The following is an 18,957-nucleotide window of genomic DNA, read 5'->3' on the forward strand; positions in this document are numbered from 1 at the left end:
AATTTGGAAATTTGGTTAAAGTTCAATATTTAATATATGAATCTCCCTAAAAAATAATTCAAACTCGAGAGGCAGCTCGGCAGCCTTGTTTTTATTGGAAGAATACTAAGGTACATCAAATGATGGCTTTGACTCAATAAAATTATTTATAAACTTTTATAAGACACTAATCTATATAATATATATTTTTAGTTTGTGTTAGGTAATTTTATGACGATCAAAGAAGTATGAAGAATATTCCTTTTTTCATTATATATAGGAAAATCACATATAAAATACTCTATTTAAAAAACTTTCAAAATAAATACTGAATTTTTAAACTCTAAAAAATACATATGAATTTTTCACATGATTTCTATATATATTAAGTATAAATATTGAAATATAGTCAGATTCTATCGTACCCTCTAAACGACGGTAACTGTTTGCTCCATATATAGTCTGGCAACCATTTTTCCATTTTGTACAAAGCATGATAACGACTAGAAAGAGAAGTCTCGACGGCTATAGCATATTGACGGACCAAATATTGGATGAAATTAAAAACAAATAAGCAACAAAACTAATAACAACATGTCAATCGTTTCTCCTTCATATGTTAAAAAAAATAAAAGCAAAGCATGTTGGACATATAGTCTAATGATTTCCAAAGTTTTAGTCTTAATTAACCTTCCTCCTAATTTTATAATTCAATTGCTTATTTATTAACCTCGTGACATAATGGTAATTTATTGCTCTTTGGTTCTTTCATTCAATGCACGTGGTAAAAAAGGATTAGAATACAAAAAATTACAAGTGTTATTTATGTAGAAAAAAGATTTTACAAGTTTTAATATTTATCCATTAAATAACCCCAAGAGACCTCTATATATACATCTTCTCTTTTGGATCCTTACATCTCGCCCTAACAAAGCTTAAACAACACCAAAACCCAAACGACAACAACAACAAAAAAAAAAAAAAGATGAAAACCCTAATCTTGGTCATCGCCTTGGTCCTAGCCCTAGTGGGTCCCATGAGGGCGCAAGACCAGCCACAAGACTACGTGGATGCACACAACCAGGCCCGAGCCGAGGTAGGAGTGGGGCCCATAGAATGGGACGAGACGGTGGCCGCCTACGCGCGGGACTACGCCAACCAGCGTAGAGGAGACTGCAGTCTCACCCACTCGAGCGGACCTTACGGAGAGAACATAGCGTGGGGTGGCGGAGACTTGTCGGGAACCGCCGCCGTGAAAATGTGGGTGGACGAGAAGGCAGACTACGACTACAACACGAACACGTGTCGTGCTGGGAAGCAGTGCGGACACTATACTCAGATTGTGTGGAGAGATTCGGTGAGGTTGGGTTGTGCCAAAGTGACGTGTGACGACGGCGGAACATTCATCACTTGCAACTACGATCCTCGTGGCAACTTCATCGGCCAGTGGCCTTACTAAACACATACATATATATATACACATACGCGATATGTGTGTATATTTCAATTAAAAAAAAAAAACCCATCAATCTCTCAGATTTTGATGATTACGTTCTCTGCTTTTTATTGTGTTTTGTGCTATGTATTATACTTGTTGTGATTGAATAATATGCATCGCGATTCTGTACGTGCATGGCCGTACTGAATTACGCGTATGTTGTACTTATTTTCATGATAAATTATATTATGGACCTTTGCTCCAACTAAACTCTGATCTATATATCACGAAGAGATTCTGTGTTAACACGTTGGTCATTTCATTTGGCCTGCGAAGTGATGATTATATATAGTAGGGATTGCAACCCAATGATAATCATCTTCTTTTTTTTATAACCTAATGAGAATCGTCTTGGATTTGTTTATTTGGTTTTTGTTTTATTGAATTTTCTTTTCTGCTAATTCTGCTATTAATTTTTCCCATCCGTTAATAATATCTGAGAGGAAAAATCACCAAAAAAATCATATACTCTTCACGTATCCAAAAAAACTTCGTACCTTTTTATTACCAAAAAAACATATACTTATACTTATTCGCCGAAATATAATTTGTACTCTTCATATATCAAACAAAAATATATTTGTACTTTTTTTTATAACTAAACAAATCCTATACTTATATTTATTCGTCGAAATATATCCGTATTTTATAAATTCTACCAAATAAACCCCTAAACGCAAACGTAAAAAATACGATAAAAAATTTGTCCAAACCTAATCCAACCGATATATACCCGAACCGATTAAAATAATATACCATATTGGATATGAATATTTCAAATCCGAAATAACCGAACCGAATCCGACCGATATATACATGAACATACCAGATTGGATATGAATATTTCAAATTCGAGTGAATCCAATATCGTTATATTAATTTTTCTAATTAAATTTAGAATATATTGGATATTAAGTGATGACATATATATAAGTAGATAAACGGTTATATTCGGTTACGGTTAATTCGAGTTTGGTGTATTCGTTTTACAGTTATTTCGGGTTCGGTTATTTCGGGTTTGGTTATTTTGGATTTGAAATATTCATATCCAATCTAGTATATTATTTTAATCGGTTCGGATATATATCGGTTGGATTAGGTTGAACAGATTTTTGACCGCGTTTTTTTTTGTATTTGTATTTAGGGGTTTATTTATTAGAATTTATAAAGTACAACTATATTTTGGTGAATAAGTATTAGTATAACATTTTTTTGTAATAAAAAAACAGGTTTTTTTGTCGATATCTGAAAAGTACGTGGTTTTTTTTTCCGGAGATTTTCTCTATTTGAGAAGAAATAAGTTGGAGATAACAAAATCTGAAATTTTTCCATTATGAGAGAAATTTTTTAGACATTTAAAATAAGATCTCGACATTAATTTTTATGAAAAAAATGACATTCCATATTCTTCCAAAAAAAGCTTTAAAACGTTTGTGATACATTATGACATTTTTCCACATATTTTTGTTTGACAATTCGAGTCAGGCTTTAGAATAGAGAAAAAAAAATATTTCAAGATGGAGAAACATACCGTTAGGGTTATAATTCATATCGGGAAACTAACGATATGTACATTTAATGGTAATTTATAATTCATTTCCTACCATTGGGAGCTATGATTAGGGCTATATATACAGTGGGTGTGCATCTAATTGTTGATCACATCTCAAGTTTAGCAATAATCATTAAAAAGATAACAAAAAACTAATATCAAGATCATGTCTGTTTGGCCTCGTTACCCTCCGTGTGCGGCTGGTGGATGCACAGATCCAATTTGTTGCGCCAATGGTATATGATTCTCTGAAAGAGTCATATTCATTTTCTATCTCTTACTTTGGTCCAACCACTCATATATACTTGTATCTCTAAAATCATGGGTTGGAACCTGACTTTGAACCACAAGTCGTGTTCGGAAAACGGTTGTCCGAGAGACATATAACAATCGAATTTCGACACGTAAAAACCGCAGGGAAGAAGTTTATGTGGCCTGAGCTGAGAGGAAAGAGTCCGGAAGAGGCGAAAGCGAAGATCGAGAGAGAGAATCCGAACGTGACGGTAGTGATCATCCCGGGAGGAAGAGTTGGGATTCCGGACTTCTGTTGTAACAGAGTGTACCTTGCGCTTGATCCGAAGGGCAGAGTCTTCAACATCCCTCAGATCGGATGATTAAAGTTTTGAGATATGGAGAACTATATATTATCTATCGATCTATATATGATACAAAAATCAATCACGAATAAGCCGTCTCGATCGTGGCATATTTAATAAGACCCTTATCTCTTTTTGCTTGGAGATGTTTTGTTTTCTAATATTAATTGTCCGATATTGTTGACACAAAAAAGTTTATCTCGCACAAAATCATTCGTTTCACACACACACACACACACACACATATATATATATATATATATATCAACTTAAAATTTAAAAACGCTGGTATCACGGTGAAACGGATAAAATTATTTGTGAGTGTTTGATAAAACATTTACCCAGATGATGTATTTTTAGTATATTTTGTATATGTATATGTATAAATGTAATCGTATACAGGATCGTATAATTTGAGATTGTATCTTATTTACATCCCCCAATATATGATATCTCTGTTTAATGTTGCATGAACATTTTCAAAGATATCCCAATCAGCCGTCCAAGACGGTCAGTCCAACTTATCTTATTCTAAATAAAATCTCTCGTAACCCTAATCCCTCATTTTTCAATATCATTTGCCGTCCAAAAAGACGTGCACAAAAGATTTCATCAAAAAATATGGAAAGAAATCAATGATTAATTATTCAAATAAAACCACGACGGAACGTGCCACCAACTTATGCCCTAACCTTATGCATCACTGATATAGTACGTAACTTTTAGACCCTCTCCCTCGATTTCTATAAGTACCCATGAAACTTCCCATCCATTTGTGTAAATAAACGCAACAAAAATGTTTCGAGCGGTAGCGAATCTCGCGATTCTCGTAACCCTAATCACTATTTCCAACGCTCAGTACTCACAGTATTACCAATACTCGGGAGATTCCTCTCAAGACTATCTCATACCACACAACATTGCTCGAGCCAAGGTAAGGGTCAAGCCACTGAAATGGGACGACGGGCTAGCGTCGGTGGCTCAGGACTACGCGAACCAAAGGGCCGGTGACTGCGCCCTCGTACATTCCACTGGACCCTACGGCGAGAATTTGGCGTTTGGGAGCGGAGATCTCACGGCGGCTCAGGCCGTGGCCATGTGGGTGGGCGAGAAATCTTCCTATGACTATTACTCGAACTCGTGCCGTGGTCCGGCCTGTGGGCATTACACGCAGGTCGTGTGGCGTGACACGGCTCGGCTCGGTTGTGGTAAGGTCAAGTGTGAGAGTGGTTCAACTATTATAGTGTGCAACTATGATCCTCCGGGGAATTACATTGGGACCAAACCATACTAAAATAGATTATGATGGTTTTGTATCTATATGTGTCGTGTGTTTGGCAAGTCAAAACAGTTTGCATTTGTGGAATTCTCTCTCTCTCTCTTTTTTTATCCGCACAATAACATCCGGGTTTATTTGTATAATTATCATCAGTTTTTTTTATTTATAGAATTTCCCAAAAGAGACCAAAACTTAAGCTTTCTCCACTTGGTAACCTAACTTGGATAAATCTCTTACACTAACAAAGATATATAAAAGATGGCATTAGAGAAATCGTAATTGATATTAATTAATTTGCGACTGCGAATAGTTGAATAAAAAAACACAATGTTCAAAATTCAGAAATTTAGGAGGTGTTAAACTCAGTTGGAAAATGACAAGCCCCTTCTAACTGAAGTTATGGGTTCGATTCCTCTTGAGGTATGAATTTTCTCTAAACCGATCAATTTCGACTGGTTTACCTCGTGGTTTGCCGGCTATTGCACGGAGCCGGAGAGTTTACTGTCCGAGATGTTGTCCGATCCGTGGGATCGACCGGTGTCCGGTTCAAAGGACTGTGGTGATAGGTTCCCACCATTTAAAGAAACTCAGAAATTCGAATTACTTTGTATCGTTTTTAATAACATCAACATATTTAACTATATAATAAAAAAGAAGAAGGAGAAGACACCGAGTTTTACGAGTTCAGGTCCCACGGACCCTAGGTCTCGGCCGGAGAATACCCCGCGAATCCACTATCGACGGAATCGAAGAAGAAAACGGCGGATCTCCACAAACGCCGGAGTCTCACCGCAAAGAACAACCAAGAAATGTGAGAAAGAAAGGAAAAACAGACACGACCTAGACCTAGACACATCTTACAGTACCACCGTCGTCGATCCCCATGCTCGGTCACCGCTGACCTCCCCTCTGTCGCCTCATTCTCCGCTGAACTCCCTTTTCTCTCTCCTTCGGTTGCAAAACGGCACGAAATGAATCGGATTCCCTTAACCCAGACCGGTTAACCTGCAAATTAATGAACCAAGAGAAAATGTGCGGTTTTCTCAAAACCCAACCAGAAGCCTCTGACTGAGACAGAGTCTTCGTAATTCCGCAAGAAATAAAGGAATTTTACCTAGAACTTAACGCTATGTAGCCTATGTTATTCATCTGATATATGTATATATATGGTTGGGAATATTAATTTCTATAGAGTATTAAATTAAAATTTAATTTCTCCAAACTAATCAAGAAAATGGGTAAAAGCTACAAAAAAGACGCTCGAGTATGAGAACAAAAAATACGACTAAACGAAATGGACTCCACCGTGTGCCTAATAGATACAACTCCAAAGAACCCGACGAGACATCTATAAAACTATATTAAGGTTATTTCCACATGATGATGATAAATGAATAAATAAATAAAAATATTATTATTATTATTATTATTATTTTCAAATTAATTCCTTTTTTGTTACAATTTTAAATTATATTCCCTTTTGCCTAATTTCCTTGCTTCATTCTCTTTTTTTTTGTATTTTGCTTACTATACAGATTTGATATAGGGATACGTGGAGTAGTTATTTTTCAGATATTTCCATTTTATTATTTTCAAATTTATTTTTTTGATTTATATAAAATAAATTAATTTTTTTACAAGATATTTATTTAAATTTATTTACTATCATATCCTGATTTAATTTGAATTAACTTAGTTTAGTTTTAAAATATCAAATCAGTCTATTTAAAATTAAATTTAATCCGTACAGTTGCATACGTGATTCATTTTAGATTGGCGTTAGTTTCTCCGAGATCTCTTGGACTGGGGACGGCACATATGAGTCGCGGGCATATGCCATATATACATACACAGATATTTCTATATATATATATATATATACATGCTTATTCTCTGTCGGGGGAGAAAATAATTTTATATCTCAGTAATACTAATAATAGAAAATAGAATAAAAAAATTGTTTTTTGAGGAGACAAATCCACGAGACAATCGCCTCATCGCCCTCTTCGCTGCTATGTCTGTCTGTGTCTTGACACTGTTATCGTCCACATTCTCTTTCCTTCAAAGTTTCGTACTTTAGCCGCTTTTTTCTTCTTACAAATTCATCTCAAACGATTCGACGGCTTCTCCTTCTCCAGGTACTGTCTGAAACATCTTTGACTCTCTCTCTCCCTCTCGTCTTTTTAAGACATCAATCGGATCTTCACTTGCCCTTGTTAGATTCTTCTCAGTTTCAAGCTCATGTTCCTGCATTTTCTTCGCGGGCTCTCTCTTTTCTCGTCTGATCCTAAAAATTTAGCTCCTTTCGTGAAATGGGTTCTGGGTTCTGGTCGATGGGATTTGTCCTGTTGAGTTCAAAATTTGGTGGGTTTCTTATGAATTGTTCTTTTTTCCGTCTGTTTACTGTTCTTGTAACTAGGTTTTCTAGGGTTCGGTTTGGATTTTGGTCTGGTTTGGTTAGAATCTCTCATCCTTGTAGTTTCTTAATTTAGGATTTGAAGCAGCTCTCGCGTTTTGGTTTTCTCATTTTGGACAACAGGGTCGTTTGGTTCTTCTGTTATATGCATGTCGTCTCATCTGATATGGTCGTGAAATGATTGATCAAAGTTTGTCAGATTCCGAATTGCCTGAACTTGATCACTTGTTCTGTTGTATTGTCTTCCAATTTTCACAGGGAAGCAAAATATTTTGGCCCTTTGGTTTTGGTTTCGTTTCGTGAATTCATTCGGACTCTGTGTGGTGGTGGTGGTGGTGGTGGTGGTGGTGATGATGACGACGAAGAAGACGACAACGAGCAGGAGCCAAAGGGCAAACAAGGGAATCAAGTGGAAGCACATCCTGCAGATATGCGTTCTCGTCGGGGTTTGTGTCTGGTTGATCTATCAACTTAAGTATTCGCACGAGAAGAAGAAGGAATTCTATGAGAAGGATACGAAAACAATGACGGTATCGCGGGACGGAGATGGAGTGGCGAAGCTCGGGAGAAAAGACCTTCCCCATTCCCGGGTTGTGAGCAAGAACGAGAGGGTTGTGGAGGACGAGGATGAAGACAGTGCGGATGAAGAAGAAACCGGTCGTGGAGAAGAGGAGAAAGAGAACGAGCATCGTGATGAGGAGGAGAGGGAAGAAGAAGAGGAGGAGGAAGGCAAGAATAAGCGAGTGGAGGAAGAGAACAAACTCGTGGAAGAGCAAGACATGGAGGATGATGACGGCAGTTCAGAAGACGACATTGATGAGCAAGATCAAGGTAAAACTGGCAAAACTGATCGGGAGAATGAAGAAGAGAAAGAAAGGGAAGGGAACAACGGTGAGAAGGGGAGTGAATCAAATGGAAGAAACGAGGAAGAAGAGTGGAAGATCGAGGATGGCAATGATTCAGATGAAATTGATATGACGGTTCACGAGGCACGGGAAGAGCATTACAAGGCTGATGATGCTTCGAGCGCAGTCTCCCACAATGAGAAAGGAAATTCCGATACAAATGTTTCCAGAGTTGCCATCGAGCAAATCGGGTTGGGGGAATCCGGGGACGAAACTTCCGCAAACAAAACAAACACAGAAGAGAAAGACGGTGGCGATGAATCATTGAGTTCTTACTCGAGAATAGAAACACAATCCGATGATCATCCTGAATCGAAGAGCCGGGAAACAGATAATAGCAACTCATCAGAAATAAGTCTCGAAGCTTCGGGATTGGCAGAGAGCAAAGCGGAATCTGCCATAACACCGGAAGGAGCCTCTGACCTGCCAGTTGATTCAGAGAGATCCGAGTCTAAAGAATCATCAACGGAAGCTCCACCCTCGAACAGAACCTCGGAGTCTGTCGTAACGGAGAATGTCTCAGAGAATTCGGATTTGGAAAGTTCCGACCTCTCTTCAACGGACGAGACAGCTGACTCTTCAGACAACATGGCTGATGGTTCGGACAATACGATTTCCGAGGAAGAGAAGGAGGCTCTCACGGACCTGCAGACTTTGCCGGATATTAGAACAGAAGGGATGGAAGACGAAGAAGTTGTTGCTTCAGAGTAAGAGGAAGAAACACAGTGAATTCTCATTGTCTCTGTCTTGCTCTTTGTTTTTTTTCTCTCTCTCCTCTGCGATTGGAAGAATGATAATCTGTGAATGTTTTTTCAGCTTTTTCTTTGTCACATTAGCTAAAATGTCATTTCTGTAACTTTGGTCTGCAAACTGTAAATCTCTTCTTCTTCTTCTTCTTCTTCCTCTCTCTCTCTCTCTCTCTCTCTCTCTGTGCATTGTTCATGTTGAAACGGTTGACACAATTAATAAAATGTGATTATAATCAGTTCAATTAATCCAAATCTGTATGATTAAAATAGCATTAAAGTCGACCATTATCCAGACATTGACATGGAATGTCCGGAACCCAAACTGAAACTGCTCATAGAATTTAATGTTTCACTTATAAACCAATGGGTCTAACTCCAAAATCAATCATCATCAATTTGTGGAAAAAATATAAAAACTTGAATCTAATGATGATGACCCAAATGATTAGGCAGCAAGAAACTAGCCTTGATTTCACTATTTCAGTTTTTCTTTTCTATTTCTACAAACCCCCAAAAAAAGTAGGAATCAGAAACCATGTCCATAACCAAAACTGTAAGCACTAGAGATTCCAGAAGAAGAGCCCATCATGTTCATGTGGTAAGGAGTCACTTTAGTCTCATAGCATCCAAACGCAGCCGCAGACGCAGCGCTCCCAGCCTCAGCCGCTGCGGCGGCGGTCATCATTACCGCCAGAGAACGTTTCGTCATCAAAACGCTCTTACTCAGCTCCTCCAACGCGGATTTCATCTGCATCAAATGTTCCAGGCTCATCTCCTCCAACGGCGATTCCCACCAGTTCTTCCTCGTCCTCCCTTTCCTCATCTCCTCCATCACTTGGCCCTTCTTCTTCTCCGCCTCCAGCTCGCTCAGAACCTGCGTCAGACGCGCGTTCAGGTCGCTGTCACCGCTCCCCTGCGTCTGCGTCTGCGTCTGCGTCTGAGTCTGTGTGAAGGAAACGCTCCTGTTCTTCGAGATGTAGCGGTCCAGGACGGATTCCACGTTCGGATGGCCGAAAGAGAAGGGCTTTTTCGCCGGCGAAAACACGATAATGGCGATCTCGGCTCCGCACAAAGTGCAGAGCTCGCTCGCTTTCTTGAACAGCCCGGCTCGGCGTTTCGAGAAAGTTACCTGCCTGTGGCTCTCCTTCTGTATCTTCGCCATCGGAATCCTTTGACGACCAATGCTTCCTTTCTTGCTGTTGTTCTTCACCGCCGCCACTGTCATCCTCCCAGCGAAGCTTTTGAGTTTCTTGCAGAAAGCTTGGAACTCGCCTGTTTGAGCTTGGTAATGGTGTGGTGGCGATGGAGGGAAACTTCACGAGTGTTTTCATGGAGTATTTATAGCGTTTTAAGACGACGTTTTAATTCTTATGTGATCTGAAGAAATCATCTCAAGATTCTTGTAGGTTATGAAAATCTTTGCATGTTAATGCGAGTACGTAGATGCTCTTAGCGTAAGAATTTGTTCGATTCCATGCATGTGTAGTTATTGACAGATATCGTATAAAAAAAGTGTTTTATGGCCACTTCGATTAAATTGTAATCTTATATGATTAAAAGCATTAATCACTTTTTATAGGAGCTAATCAGCTTTTGTTTTATCGGGACATTAACACGGAAAGCTGTCCAAACCACAAAACTGAAACTGCATCCGGAATTTTGTAATTACACCTAAAATCAAATCATTTTCTGTTACTTTGATGATAAATTTGTTGGCAAAATCGACATCAAAGGCATAGTGTAAACCAATCAATAGAAGATTTCCTTCTCACATAAGACAATTAGTAACCGTTTGCTAATATGCAGGCAAATAATTTGTCGTTTCTTATGGCTAAGCATAAATATTTTGCTGAATTAAATTCGGAATTAAGCAAATATATTTTTGCTTTGCCAATTGCCACAATAAAAAAATATATATTATTAAGATTAGTTTGCTATTACAGGTAAATCATTTGTGGTATAGCAACATTAAGGTCAGATGTCAAACGCCGTTAAGATCAGTTTTAACAATGTTAAATAATTTAAATAAATTAATAAAAAAAATAGTATTGATTTTGTGTATCTATTCAAATAAAAACATACTAATATATTCTATTTTTGGAGTCTTCCAAGCAATATTTTTTTAGACTAATACATATATATATATATAACTTTGAATCATGTATATACGTACCATATTTTATGTCACGAACTATATAAAATACATATTGCCTACATCGTTCCAAATTATACAGGGGAAAAAAATACATTTTTACCAGCAGTTGGTCCAATTCATAGAATATGATTTGAAAATGATTTATAATCACATCAATTATTAATTTATTACCCATATCTTTATATATGACTATAAAACCATTCTTTCAACAATTATCCATACGTTAAGATGAAAAGCTGTCCAGGAAAACAAAACCGAAACTGCTAATCCTATTTAATGTTTCACTGATTTGAAATTAACTCTGTATTTTTTTTAAAACAATTTGCATAATGTGTGAATAACACAGGAATTTATAATAGTACGCCATGAAATATAACTTCGTCATCTCTTTATCGTTTCATATTTATAAGAGTTGACATGATTTTTTATATAGGAAATTTCAAAATATGTGAATGAATTCTACAAAAAATCTGAAAGGGGATCAAAGATTATTACTTCAATTACTTAAATTAACGCGCATCTAAATGATATAAAAAAACATTAATGCAACAATTAGATGAAACTGAAACTGCTAATATAAAGCATTCAGTGTTTGAGAGTGAGATTTATTATTGCTATGTTGGCAAAATCGACATCCATAGCGAATTATTTAATGGAAGAACATGAAAATCATCTTCTGTAACCGCTCATTTAAGATGATAACAATAATAATAATAATAATAATAATAATAATAATAATAATAATAATAATAATAATAATAATAATAATAATAATATGTCTCGCACATGTTGAATTTTTCGAATTTTGAAATTCGGAATCCATTGCCCGACCCATTTGAACTTTCGGGTATCCCAAATACTCGGATGTCTGATTCTAACCCGAAACATGCCTGGCGACATACCAATGGACAAATGTTTTCGCCGTCCAACACCCGAACACGAAAAAGCGGATTTTTTTTGCCGTCGATCCTGACCTGTCCTGCCGATGGACGTAATGCCCGGCTCGGCTAGGGGGGGCTTAATCGGGTTTCGGTTCGGGTTCAGTTCGGTTATTTTCGAGTTCGGTTATTTCGGTTTTAGAACAACTATAACCATTCGGTTTATGCATTATATTCGGTTCGGTTCGGATACTGTTCAGTTATGATAAAAAATATTCATTTTGTTAAGAAAATTTACGGTTTTTTCGGTTATTTTTTTATTCGGTTCGGTTCGGTTCGGTTAATCGGGTTTCGGTTCGGATTCAGTTCGGTTATTTTCGAGTTCGGTTATTTCGGTTTTAGAACAACTATAACCATTCGGTTTATGCATTATATTCGGTTCGGTTCGGATACTGTTCAGTTATGATAAAAAATATTCATTTTGTTAAGAAAATTTACGGTTTTTTCGGTTATTTTTTTATTCGGTTCGGTTCGGTTCGGGTTTGGTTTTTTCGGTTTTAGAAAAATCATAACCATTCGGTTTTACATCTAATTTGGTTCAGTTACGGTTATGCGTTATTCGGTTCGGATCGGTTCGGTTATTCGGTTATTAACCAAATAAGCCAGCCCTACGACTCGCGCATCGGTTCGGGTATCCGAAAATCGGGTTTATTTACCCAGCCCCCCTTGCATACACAGACTAAAGATTGAACTGTGGAGGAAACAAGAGGGTCTAAGGCTCTTAACTCCAAAACCAATGATCAAATTCTGCAGTGATTTATTCAAACATGTCACAGAGATCAATATCTCAGTAGCTGTTCTTCATTCACTCAAGAACCCTAAACAAGAACTGCAAAAAAAAAGGGGAAAGAAGACGAGCTCGGTAGGGGAAGTGTTACGCTATAGGGGACGGAGAGCGAGTTCCTGAAGCTGGAGAGGATCAACTTCGGATGGAGCTTTGGTTAGGGCACATTGAGCGGTCGTTGTCTTCGGGAAGGCGATAACGTCCCTTATGGAACTCGCCCCTCCCAGCATCATCACCATCCTATCCAGCCCGTACGCAATCCCTCCTGCATCGACGTTCAAGACTCAAAATTTCTCGGGTTCGTTTAGGAATGCCTTATTCATTCTTGCTCTCTATCTCGATACGATATAGTATCATATCATCGTAGACTAGTTTTGAGGGTTTTAGGGTTTAGGGTTTCAACAAGTTGTCACCAAATTATCCGTTCAGATGATCAAAAGGAGAAAACTTTCATACATACCATGAGGAGGAGCACCCATGTCAAGAGCCTCTAGTAGATATCCAAACTTTGCTTCAGCCTGTGCCAAATAAGTTCGGAATAAAGGCTTATCCATGGAAAGATCGATCTATGGAAGTTCCTCGAGAGAGATAACAGTGAGAAAAAGGAGTTGAAAACCGGTAATCGCCAACCGAAAACACCGTTCCTTACCTCTTCAGGTGAAATTCCAATGATCTCCAACACCTTTTCTTGGACCTCTCGTTTGTAAATCCTCAAACTTCCTCCACCAATCTGTCACAGCAAAGACAAAAAATGTGAAGAAAAAAAACCCAGATCTTTCTCCACCTGTCTTTGAGAACATTCGTCGGAAACTACAAAACCGGTGAAGCTGTTTTTTTAACCTCGACCCCGTTATAGACCATGTCGTAAGCGAGGGCCCGTGCACAAGATAAGTCATCCATGTCTTCAGGGTTCGGAGCCGTGAATGGATGATGTAATGCCTGGAAAGAGATGGCGTTACCCAGTAAGCACAATCCAATCTTAACAAGATTATCCATCACAGTATCACAAATCGTAACTTCTCGTGCAAGGAATAAAATGATTCGGGCAAAGAGGGCACGGAAATTTTGTACCTCAAACCTCTGCTCTGGTTCATTCCATTCAAACATCGGGAAATCAGTCACCCAGAGAATCGAGTGCCTGGACTGTATACGAGATATAACAGAGTTGTGATGAACATTACCGGAAAGATCTCTCAGAGCCATGGTTCCGAAAATAGGGAGAAACTTACATGGTCGATCAAATCCATATCGTGGGCAACAAAGAGTCTTAGTCTGTCGAGGGTTTTGTTAACGGATGAACGAGGACCCACTCCAAATAATATAAGATCACCCGGTTTTGCTCCACATTGTCTCAACAAGTTTGCTTTACCCGCTGGATCCAAACTAGAAACTAATGCTTGAACCCCCTCAATCTCGCCTGTATCACAAAATTTAAACCTTGTCAGAACAGAATATGAATATGTTTCCGCGATGAAAGGTGGAAAAGAACATAAAAATCATCACTTTACCATCATCCAAGACCTTCAAGAAGGGAAGACCCTTTGCTCCGGACTTTATTGCTTCGTTGTAAATATCTCCTTTCTTGAGAGCTGAATTTGAATATTTTTTCGCACCCGAAGGTACACATAATACTTTGATTTCTCCACCGCTTTTGAGGACCTCAGCGAAAACCCTGAAGGATGATTCCGCGAAAATGTCCGATACCTGCAGTTAAGAAGCTAAGAATTCAAACATCAAAGAAGAATTCTAAAATTTGTTGTTAATCATTTGAGAAACATCTCAAAAGGGCACATCCTGGATTAAAGATTTCCTTTCTGGAGAATCAAATACATGCTATGAGATATCTATGTGCAATTCTAAGCAAATAACGAACGGAGAACATTACATCTTTTAACTCAAGATCAAATCTTGTATCGGGCCTATCTGAACCATATCGACTCATTGCTTCAGCATATGTAAGCCTCGGGAAAGGATCAGGTAACTGAATACCTTTGATTTCTGAAAAGACCTGCATCAGGGGAAAAAAAAAAAGCAAAATGAAAACTTGAAATGCGAAGAAAATAGTTGCTGATCAACTATTTAATACACATAATTCCTCAAACCAATCAGCTACATTCGTCTCTGAAAATTGGTAAAAGCACAAGAACCTGCCAATGCCCCAACCTTTCTGATAAGATCTTCATTCAGTTTTAGCATTTCCTCCAAAGGCATGAAAGCCATTTCCATATCAAGCTGAGTGAATTCAGGCTGTCTATCCGCTCTTAGATCTTCATCTCTAAAACATCTGGGAAAAGACAAGCCAAGAAGAAGGAAACATTAATTTGCAAGAGACCACGGAGTCAAAAGTCTTGTTTTTGTGCAAAGTAGACCGGCAAAAATTTTGTGTTAATTGCAGCTTATGGTAGTCTAATCATAAGATTAAGAGCCAATGATCATTTACAAACCTTGCAATCTGGTAATATTTGTCAAAACCAGAGACCATTAACATTTGCTTGAAGAGCTGCGGGCTTTGTGGCAAAGCGTAGAATGTTCCTGGCTTCAAAATAGACATTAGATGGGATCAGGCTTCTACCCTATTCCTATGAAGAAAGCTTTAAGGCAATGGCAGATTACTCATTACCGATAAAACATACACATCATTTCTCTAATTCAGAATAATAAGTGCACATAAGATCCAATCCAATATGTTCACAAAAATTACCAGTTCTGTACTATAAGATTTAGAAAAAAAAAATCTGAAGTGGTGAAAGAAATACAAGCACCTGAACTCTTGAAGGAACAAGATAATCCCGGGCACCTTCTGGAGTGGATCTAGAGAGCATAGGCGTTTCAATCTGCCACCATAGTTTGCAAAAACTCCATGATAAGAAAACTGTACACTTTCTTCGAAAATAAACAGCTAAGATACTTGAAAAACAGAGGGAGTTGCACGAAATTACCTCAACAAACCCATGAAAATCTTCTAGATATCTCCGAATCAGCTTCACCACGTTATGACGCAACACTATATTGTGTTTCATCTGCTCACGGCGTAAATCAAGACATCGATACCTAACAGCAAAAAAGCATAACCCAATGCCACGCACCAGTTAGCAACTTTTATACAAATTACAATAGACAATCTTAACAGGTTGGTTCAAATGGCCAATATTCACCTTAAGCGGATTTCCTCTTTAACCGAATCCTTTGTCTCATCTGCAGTAGTCACTAGGAAGGGAAGCTTTGATCTCACAGGATTCAATACTTCAACATGCTCTGCAACTACCTAGTGCAACACACTGACAATGTCAAGTTCAAAGAAAGCTAAAATGAGAAGGATATGAACAAAGAGTGACGGGTCGGGCACATGGGATGGGTAGAGACAAATGGACAAAAATGGGAAGAAGAAAGTACCTCGATGAATCCGGTTTTCATTTTCTTGTTGACTGACTCATTTGGCCTAGACCGGACTGTACCTTCGACCAAAACAACGTACTCAAGCCTCATGTCATTCACCATGGCATGTGCCTCAGGGAAATCATCCGGAAGCGTCCTAACCTAAAACATGAAATTTTCAACTGTTCTAGAAACAAATCACGGGCACCAGTTTCCAAACAAAGAAAGAAAAAACAGACAAATAACCAAAACAACTGAGAAAATGTCGAAATTTATGATTGCTAGAAGAGTAGAAGTACAGTTTCCCCTGGAATTCCAAAGACTATGAAGCATAACTTGCACTCTCCCAACGACAGACTAAAATCTACCAGATAAAGATTCAATCTTTTTATATGAATACCTGAACAATGCCTGTATGGTCTCTAAGATTGAGAAATGTGAGACCACCATGGACGCGGTGAAGAGCGACCCATCCACAAAGGCGAACCCTTTTACCAACATCCTCCACTGATAATTCACCGCAAAGCCCAGTTCGAGAGACCCATCGGAGACTAGACGGAGAAGGAGACGTCGGAGAATGCGGCGACTTCACAACGGCGTCGCCGGGGGAAGCCGAAACAGACGCGGTGGCGGAAGAGGAGAAGGTTCTATGGGTTCGTGGAATCGGAGATCTCGATTTGGGTATGAAGAAGAAGAGGGCGGAGATGGCAGAGGAGGGGACGAAGAGAGAGAACGGTGATGGACGAAGAGGTAAAGCTCGGAGAAGGAGAGACATTGTTGTCGGAGAGAGAAACACACAGAAGGGTTTAAGGATTGCGTCTCTTTGAGGGATGAGGAGAGTTGAAGCGAAGGAAATTGTCAGGGACAGAAACCGGACCGGTTTTATTCCGGTTTGGTCAAACCGGTTAAAATTGGTTTCACGTTTTTTCCGCAACCGCCTTTAGGGCATATATAATATATGGCGATTTTTAGATTCGGTACGACTTTAATTTGGGTTCGGTTTGTTCAAAGTTGGGGAAAAATAGGAAACTTATGTAAACCGGAATGAAGTCGGTGTGATTGGTGATGATTTCTGGCGTATTCGGATTTTATCGATTTTGCTCGAATGTTTGTATGGATCTTATTATGATTAATAATTATTGTAAATTGTAAATATGGATCTTATTGTGATCATTAAGCTTAAATAAATTCGAAATGAAAATGCTAAATAACTCCCCTCCCACTTGTAATTCTTTGAGGCAGTTGTAGAAATTACTATTTGTGGTGATAATTTAGTGAGATTTTGCTTATGGGTTCAAGAATATAACGATTTCGTATAACACATTAAAAGGGTCAATGAGAATATTTATAAAAAGTAGTAAGATGCCATTTGGACCGTTGATTGAAGGCCCTCCTAGCATTTGGACCGACGATTTTAAATACTATAGTAAACGATATTATGGTTTGATGACTTTATAATTAATAAGATAGAATAATCTTTCGAGGAAAAAAAGTGTTGGTGCTGACGAATCCGAATCTATGGTGTTCAAAATTCAAATACTCCATTTTTTGTTTTGGGTTTCTATGGATCGGATCGAGCATCCCATAATTTATCTTCTTCTTTTTTCATAACAATTTTAAAATATTAATAAATGAAAATGATTAAGTCAATAGTTTTATACTATATTGAAAAAATTGTAAAATAATGGAAAACTATAATTTTTTCACTATGATTGTATATATGACTTGTCGTGTAAAATCTCCAAAATGATATTTTGTTAAGGAAAAAAAATGAAACAACAATGATTGTTGTTTATGTTATGTCAGAATTTCATTCAATTTTTACAGAAGTATTTTCTTTTTCTCTATCTCCAATCTTAAAGTATGCATCAAAGTTTGACCATTATCAAAAGAAATTGTATTTTTAGTGTTGTTATATAAATTAGTGTTATTACATAAATAGAAATTATACAGAATTTACGTATTTTACTTTAATATAACTTTATTCTATAAATTTGTAAGATAATTAGTCTGCGGTCTAAATTAATAATAAAATATTTGCACATTTTTAGATAATGTTTCCTTAAAATTTTATGGATCATGTCCTCTGCTTGTCTTTCATATCTTTTTTTTTTTTTTTGCGTGTGGTTGTATTAAAATATCTTAAATATGAAAACAAAAAGAATATATTGGCAAATCAATACGGAGCACAAAAAGCATGAGTGATATATATATATATATGTGTGTGTGTATGTGTATAACATTTGGTGGCTGTTCAAGGTTGTATAAGGCACATGCGATAAATATAAACCAATCATCACACACCTTAATTTAGACCGCGGACAAAATTTAATTATATGTGCCAAGGAAAAAACCAAAGTGATGAAAGCTCATCGTGCGGTCCACATATATGTGAATAAGAAAAAAATATATATGAAACCTAAATCAAAATCAGAGTGAAAACGGTGCCACAGAAAAAAAAAACCCATCCTGTTAAAAAAAAATATAAAGATTCAATCAATTTAATAATCAACATCCAATTTCATTTTTAGTTTTGATATTAGGTATGTTCTAGAGTGATTATTTTTTAACTTTTTTCTTCAATAATTTATTATTTATAATATATATTAGTAACTAAAAATTTGATGCTATAGAAGAAAAAATTTAAATTTATAAAATTAATATAAAAAGCAAGTTTAATAAGTAATAAAACTTTGAAATGGTAACATTTTTGCTGTTGAATTAAGTCAAA

General features: G+C 37.4%; 5 protein-coding genes across 7 annotated transcripts; 3 read left to right on the forward strand and 2 right to left on the reverse strand.

Moving 5' to 3' along the window:
- Positions 1–919: 919 nt before the first annotated feature.
- Positions 920–1,633, forward strand: LOC104807201 (pathogenesis-related protein 1-like). Its single transcript, XM_010532384.1, has one exon. It carries the CDS (start codon positions 965–967, stop codon positions 1,436–1,438), a length of 474 nt encoding a protein of 157 aa, XP_010530686.1. The 5' UTR covers positions 920–964; the 3' UTR covers positions 1,439–1,633.
- Positions 1,634–4,421: 2,788 nt separating this feature from the next.
- LOC104807832 (pathogenesis-related protein 1) lies at positions 4,422–5,025 on the forward strand. Its single transcript, XM_010533256.1, has one exon. It carries the CDS (start codon positions 4,422–4,424, stop codon positions 4,917–4,919), a length of 498 nt encoding a protein of 165 aa, XP_010531558.1. The 3' UTR covers positions 4,920–5,025.
- A 1,837-nt stretch (positions 5,026–6,862) lies between these two features.
- Positions 6,863–9,120, forward strand: LOC104807202 (myb-like protein X). 2 transcript variants are annotated; one of them, XM_010532386.2, is made up of 2 exons: positions 6,863–7,042; positions 7,579–9,120. In XM_010532386.2, exon 2 carries the CDS (start codon positions 7,671–7,673, stop codon positions 8,934–8,936), a length of 1,266 nt encoding a protein of 421 aa, XP_010530688.1. In that variant the 5' UTR covers positions 6,863–7,042; positions 7,579–7,670; the 3' UTR covers positions 8,937–9,120. The 2 variants fall into 2 exon arrangements, with proteins under 2 accessions (XP_010530688.1, XP_010530687.1); XM_010532385.2 differs by lacking the exon at positions 6,863–7,042 and adding an exon at positions 7,054–7,268.
- Positions 9,121–9,453: 333 nt separating this feature from the next.
- Positions 9,454–10,418, reverse strand: LOC104807204 (agamous-like MADS-box protein AGL61). Its single transcript, XM_010532387.1, has one exon. It carries the CDS (start codon positions 10,197–10,199, stop codon positions 9,501–9,503), a length of 699 nt encoding a protein of 232 aa, XP_010530689.1. The 5' UTR covers positions 10,200–10,418; the 3' UTR covers positions 9,454–9,500.
- Positions 10,419–12,761: 2,343 nt separating this feature from the next.
- LOC104807205 (aspartate--tRNA ligase, chloroplastic/mitochondrial) lies at positions 12,762–17,048 on the reverse strand. Of its 2 annotated transcripts, none has more exons than XM_010532388.2 (15): positions 16,627–17,048; positions 16,245–16,388; positions 16,007–16,116; positions 15,791–15,902; positions 15,614–15,685; positions 15,296–15,387; positions 15,015–15,135; positions 14,737–14,859; positions 14,360–14,555; positions 14,081–14,268; positions 13,923–13,994; positions 13,692–13,790; positions 13,501–13,581; positions 13,312–13,369; positions 12,762–13,116 (listed from the first exon to the last, which is right to left on the reverse strand). In XM_010532388.2, the coding sequence occupies exons 1-15, from the start codon at positions 16,999–17,001 to the stop codon at positions 12,947–12,949; spliced, it is 2,013 nt and encodes a 670-aa protein (XP_010530690.1). In that variant the 5' UTR covers positions 17,002–17,048; the 3' UTR covers positions 12,762–12,946. The 2 variants fall into 2 exon arrangements, with proteins under 2 accessions (XP_010530690.1, XP_010530691.1); XM_010532389.2 differs by having other exon boundaries at positions 16,245–16,383; positions 16,627–16,814.
- Positions 17,049–18,957: the final 1,909 nt, after the last annotated feature.

The sequence above is a fragment of the Tarenaya hassleriana genome, unplaced genomic scaffold (genome assembly GCF_000463585.1).
Source record: "Tarenaya hassleriana unplaced genomic scaffold, ASM46358v1 Cleome13, whole genome shotgun sequence".
Taxonomy (NCBI): Eukaryota; Viridiplantae; Streptophyta; class Magnoliopsida; order Brassicales; family Cleomaceae; genus Tarenaya; species Tarenaya hassleriana.